This window comes from Colias croceus, chromosome 13 (genome assembly GCF_905220415.1).
Source record: "Colias croceus chromosome 13, ilColCroc2.1".
NCBI classification, from domain to species: Eukaryota; Metazoa; Arthropoda; class Insecta; order Lepidoptera; family Pieridae; genus Colias; species Colias croceus.
The window spans coordinates 7094129-7100631 of NC_059549.1; the positions used below are offsets into that span (position 1 = coordinate 7094129).

General features: G+C 34.6%; 1 protein-coding gene across 1 annotated transcript; it reads left to right on the forward strand.

The window, feature by feature from the left end:
* Nucleotides 1–4425: 4425 nt before the first annotated feature.
* Nucleotides 4426–6418, forward strand: LOC123696602 (DDRGK domain-containing protein 1). The gene is made up of 6 exons (XM_045642888.1): nt 4426–4727; nt 4807–4899; nt 5022–5134; nt 5454–5585; nt 5745–5921; nt 6090–6418. The coding sequence occupies exons 1-6, from the start codon at nt 4634–4636 to the stop codon at nt 6351–6353; spliced, it is 873 nt and encodes a 290-aa protein (XP_045498844.1). The 5' UTR covers nt 4426–4633; the 3' UTR covers nt 6354–6418.
* The last annotated feature ends 85 nt before the right edge of the window (nt 6419–6503 follow it).

The following is a 6503-nucleotide window of genomic DNA, read 5'->3' on the forward strand; positions in this document are numbered from 1 at the left end:
GCCGATTGTTCAATATACGCTCCATAGTCTTGCAGAGTATGGAGGTTATTGAAATCGGACGATAGTTAGTAGGATCTGACCGACTGCCCTTCTTAGGAACGGGTTGAACGTTAGCAAGCTTCCAACTCTTAGGAACAATTCCAGTCTTCAACGAGAGGCGAAACAAACGTGTTAGAATAGGAGAAAGTTCAGGGGCGCAAGTTTTTAAGACAACGGCTGGTATCCCATCGGGTCCATTGGCTTTATTCTCGTCAAGGTTAAGCAACGTTTTAAGGACTTCCTTGTTTGTGATGCGGATGTCAGGCATATGAACGCCACAATGTTGAAGAGTCGGTGGGTCGATATTATTAGGTGGATCAAGACGAGAATTGTTGGCAAACAGTTGAGCAAATACATCCGCCTTGTCTTTTGCATTGTGGGCCAATGAACCATCGGGTCTCAGCAACGGAGGTAGAGTGGGACGACAAAAGTTCGACTCAACCGCTTTGGCTAAGGACCAAAAAGCTTTGCTTCCTGCAGGATAAGAAGCAAGCTTGCTTCCAATATGCCGCACATGAGCGAAACGGGCTCTCTTTTGCATCTTCTTGCAGGCTTTAGAGGCTTTGTTAAAGGCTTTCTTTTTATCGCAAATATCATGAGCTTTACGAATTCGAGCGTCGACCCAGGCTTGGAAAGCAGCTTGCTTATTAGCCAATGCGGCTTTGCATTGGGCATTGAACCAAGGTCTAGCTTTGTCGTTGATGCGAATATCAGTAAAAGGTATAAAATATTCCATAGCCTGTTGGATCACATCAACAACATTATCCGCACAGCTCGATGGGTCTGCGGTAGAAAAGCACACTTGTAGCCAAGGATAAGATGCAAAAAAATGCCGCATCTCATCCCAGTCCGCTGATTTATAGCGCCATACTCTCCTGGTTCCTTTCAACGATGGATCTGGAGGAGTGAATGATGACAGAGACTTCACCAGACAATGATCAGATGTCCCCAGTGGAGCGGAGATAGTCATATCATATAATAATTGTCTCATCCAACAATGCTTCTGAATGACGTTGTTGCCAATTTATCAACAAACTCATGTACAAAAACTAACCTTTTGCACAGAATATTACGGCATACATAGTAGCCTTGGGAAAACTTCGTATTAACAGTGGCAATACCAAGTTAGGTGTGAAAGTGATAAAACACAACAATTTTCTTGTTACACGTCAAATGTTCATACCGAAATCTCCAGTGTATAGGTTATAAGCTTCTTGATTTTTACGTAGGCACAGATAAAAGATATAAACAAAACTTACCTTACATTTATTATTGAGATAATCATGTGGATAATCACGAGATAATGAATAATGATTTAAATTTATAATAACCAAAAACCTTGGTCTTGCTGGGATATCGTAATGTACATCCACAGAACGTGTGTATAAAAAATGTTTACGATCCATTCTCACCTAGCCTGACCAACGCAAACTTAGCACCCCATCATTGGAATTTTGGGTCGAAAATCAACTTGATCGATAGGTCTCCGTTAGGTCCTTTGAGGTCCCACAATGTTTTCGTTAGGTCCCCTTTCGTTTTTTTTTATATTTTTTTAAATTTTGGGTATTAAAAAAATACACTTTAGCACCCCATCAATGGAATTTTGGGTCGAAAATGACCTTGATCGATAGGTCTCCGTTAGGTCCTTTAAGGTCCCACAATTTTTTCGTTAGGTCCCCTTTAGTTTTTTTATAAATATATTTTTTTTTAATTTTGGGTTTAAAAAAAGTTACACTTTAGCACCTCATCCATAGCTAAATTGGCGAATTTTATCAAAATCGTATTTTTTATCGTTAGGTCCATCATATTTATTTTATTCAAATTATAAAATAATTAAAACCTGCGCATGCGCCTTAGAGCATTAAGGCATGTTCACATCATACATAAACAGCGCGAAATTTAAATTGGTATAGTTTCATTTATTAAATAAATCAATTGTTCTGAGAGTTTTTTTTTTTAGTGAAAACCTACTTTTCAACCTTAGATCATTACGTAATGGATGGAGTACGCTGGCAAATGTTCTAACTAAACTTTCTGCCGATTTTGGTGCGGGGAGGGTCACACTATGAAACACAATCACAGATTCACAGAAATAATTTGTGTCTTTACAAACTCAAACTATTACAAAATTGACACACTAGCATATTTTTGCATACATTGCATCCACTGCATCACACAGAAAAATCTCTGTACATATAAAATAATAATAATGTACGTAATAATACAATCGCTCGAAAAGGATGTAACCATATCGATATTATAAAAATAATAATTTTTGTTGTAGTACTAAAAGTTTATGACAGTCTGAACGAAATGACATAAATATATAATCTGAAACATACGCAATATTAATACATACATATAAACAAATTACATAATAGAAAGGTTACTAAATGCGAGTCGGACTCACGCACGAAGGGTTCCGTACCATTAAAATGTTCTGCCAGTTAAAAGTAACGGAGCGAAAATTTTAATAAATATATACTTACAAAATAAATATTATACTCCTTTCTGTGCAGTTGTGTAAAATTTTAATATAATAAAGATTATTTCTCATCTCATTTCAAGAAGTAGTCCGTCACGAAAGTCGTAAAAATTTACGACCTTTTAAGCGACGAGTTTTTAAATTCAACTCTATCACTAAGTTCATAAAGATTAAATTTGTATTTCTTTCCAAGATAGTCTCGTGGGGAGTGCAGTTCAATATCGCGTTCTTAATTCAACTTTATCGCTTAGTTCATAAAGATTAAATTTGTATTTCTTTCCAAAATAGTCTGGTGGGGAGTGCGGTTTAATATCGCGTTCTAAATTCAACTTTATCGCTTTGTTGATAAAGATTAAATTTGAGTATATTTTTTTTCAGTCTCGTGAGGCCACATCAATGATCGAGTAAACATGACTCGATTATTTGTCTTGATCATATCGCTAAACGATACATCGACGATTATCGATATGCGCCGGTTTCAATTATTTTATAATTTTAATAAAACAAATAATTTAACAATTTCAATGATGGACCTATATAGACCTAACGGTAAAGAAAACGATTTTGATAAAATAAATAAATAATAAATAAATAAAAATTCTTTATTGTCAAAAGATTTTACATTTTTAAATATTGAAGTCTCTGACTCCCAAACTAGGTAAAAACCTGTATGTCAGGAGTCAGAAAATTCGCCAATTTTGCTATGGATGAGGTGCTAAAGTGTAATTTTTTTATACCCAGAATTAAAAAAAATATATTTCTAAAAATACTAAAGGGGACCTAACGAAAAAATTGTGGTACCTTAAAGGACCTAACGGAGACCTATCGATTAAGGTCATTTTTGACCCAAAATTCTATGGATGGGGTGATAAAGTGTAATTTTTTCATACCCAAAATTTGAAAAATTATTTAAAAAAAACTAAAGGGGACCTAACGAAAAAATTGTGGGACCTTAAAGGACCTAACGGAGACCTATCGATCAAGGTCATTTTCGACCCAAAATTCCATTGATGGGGTGCTAAGTTTGCATTGGTCCTAGCCTGGGTCATTCATGTGGTCACACATTATAGTGTTCATGTGTTATATTACTCTATGGGTCACTCATTTTAAATGAGTGGCGCAGTTTCACACATGTTTCGTGTATTTAAAAGAAACATGTGTGAAACTACGATTCGATTATTTTCAGCGATATACCTAGGTAATATAAATCCTCCCTCAGAATATATTTAGAGGCTTTAGTGTCTAAGGCCGCCACTCCACCTGCAAGAAATGATGTTTTTTTTATTACTCATGCAGTGCATCTCCTTGTCCACCAGGTTGTCTGGAAGAGATCGCTGTCTGAGCGATAAGACCGCCTGTTGTGCTCTTTGTTAGTTATTTATTACTAGTGGTCCACCCCGGCTTCGCCCGTGGTACATATTTCGCAATAAAAGGTAGCCTATGTCCTTTCTCGGGTATCAGAATATCTCCATACCAAATTTCATGCAAATTGGTTCAGTAGTTTCGGCGTGATTGAGTAACAGACAGACAGACAGAGTTACTTTCGCATTTATAATATTAGTATGCATGTATCCTTATTTGTACTTTTCTCTGTGGTGCACATTAAAGAATTTTTGTTTGTTTGACAGTCTGTCCGACAGCAACTTGCAAGTCTAATTCCGCGTTTCCACCTGCAAGTAGACTTGCAAGTTGCTGTCAGACGGACTGTCGGACATTTCTCGCGGAAGTTTTCTTGCAGGTGGCTACGCGGCCTTAGCTGAGTGTAACTATCACAGATAATAATATTACGGTATTCTACTGAAAATTCAAGGAAAATAATTCGTTATAATATTTCATAGTTACTGTGTGGTCATAACTACTATACTATGACATTGACTTGTGGTGTTTCATGTTTGACTTTGACGTTAATCTACAAGTCATTACGATTTACGAAATACGAATTACGAATAACAATTTACTTCTCTTGCCTTATTGCGACCAAATACCACTATGAATATTTTGAAATAAGTTAGGTTTCTTAAATATTTTCTGTAATAAACTAATTGGATTGGATCCACCTTATTACTGTATTCGTTATTCATATTAATAAAATAATTTTTATTACAAACCATGGATCCGTTTATTATTGCAGCTATAATTAGTGCTGTAGTTATTATAATCCTATCAATTGCCTTTTTACGAGTGTCACAAGTAAACACAAAACGTAAGTATTCTAGGAAACATGGTAGTACCAACTACCAATATTTAAACTAATTTTATGGCTAATAAATAGTTTCCTTCAGCTGCTGCGCGACCGAGAGCAGTAGCCCAAAGAGATGGAGGCCCTGGAAGAGTACAAGCTGTCAGAAACCAGCGCGCCAGAATGAGAGCAAATGGTAAGAAAATATCATATTGTTCAACTGAAATTAAAATATAAGTTGTATACATAGTATATTATTTCTAGTCTGTGATATAAGATATACAATTAGTAATTACTAAGGTAATAATTTATTTACAGCTGCAAGACATGCTGCACCTCTTGATGAAGATGCTAATGTTGCTGATGATATGGATGAAGAAGGTATACCAGAAAGCCCAGCCGTTGAAATTGATGATAAAATGGGTGCAAAGGTAAAAATTGCAATAAGAAATATTATGTTATCAATATAATAAAAAATAAATATATACCTAGTGTTATTTTGTTTAACCCATTGAGACCCAAGTGGCCCGATCGGTCCATGACACAATAGATTTTCTATTGTGTCTGTTATTCCGGGGCCTGAGTTATAAATACATTCAGCGTTATTACATATTACTAATAATAACAAAAAAACTTGTTTTAACTGGTTTTCAGTCATTATATTTTATTGTTATTGACTTATTGTCATCAGATTCTACTCAATATTTCATTTTTCAAGATTCATATTGGTATAACAAATATTTATTTCAGAAACGTGCCAAAATGGAAGCTAAAATGGAAAAGAAAAAAGCAAGGGAAGCGGAAGAGAAGATGAGGGAAATGAAAAAGAAGAAAGACCAAGAATTAGAAGAAGAACGCAAAAAGTTGGAAGAAAAGAAACAGGTATGTTATAATTTCTTCATAATTCTCAATTTCAAAATTAAAAAGAGACAGACATTACCAAGATACATAACAGACAAAGTACAAAACTTGAAACCAAACAATATCCTAAATGCTGAACGCATTGGAGATTTTTTTTTTTTTAATTAACAATGATTTTAGGAAGAAGAAAGAAAAGCAGAGGAAGCTGAAAGGAAAGCAGAAGAAGAGAGAAAGAAGAAAGAACAAGAAGAGTATGAAGCCATGAAAGCTGCATTTAGTATTGAAGGTGAGGGATATGACGAAAATGATGAGGAAGATGCAGCAAATCGTCTTCGTGACTTCATTGAATATATCAAGGTGAGAAATGCATACCAATTTAAAGTAGGTAAATTCAATTTTTCAATTTTATAACCTCTGCCACATGTCCAATAAAAAAACAACACATGACATCCTATCCTATCCTACTAATATTATAAATGTGAAAGTTTGTGAGGATGTGTGTTTAATGTTTTTCATTATTTTCAGACTCAAAAGGTTGTTTTACTGGAAGATTTAGCAGCTCATTTCAAACTCAAAACGCAAGCTACTATCGACAGAATTACTGATATGCAGGCATCAGGTGAACTTACTGGTGTTATTGACGACAGAGGAAAGTTCATTTATATTGCCCAAGCTGAGCTTGAAGCTGTCGCTAAATTTATTAAACAAAGGGGGCGTGTATCCATTTCAGAGCTGGCAGAATGTAGTAATCAATTGATCAATCTTAATCCTGTCCCTGTTGCTACATAATATTTTTAATTAAATTATTTATACTTTTCATTTTGACTCAAATAAATACATATATTTTTATCACATAATATTTTTTTTTTCAAAAGTTATAAAATATGCAGAATTCTAAATTAATATGTATCTTCATGTTTTCTTCATAAATAATAATAA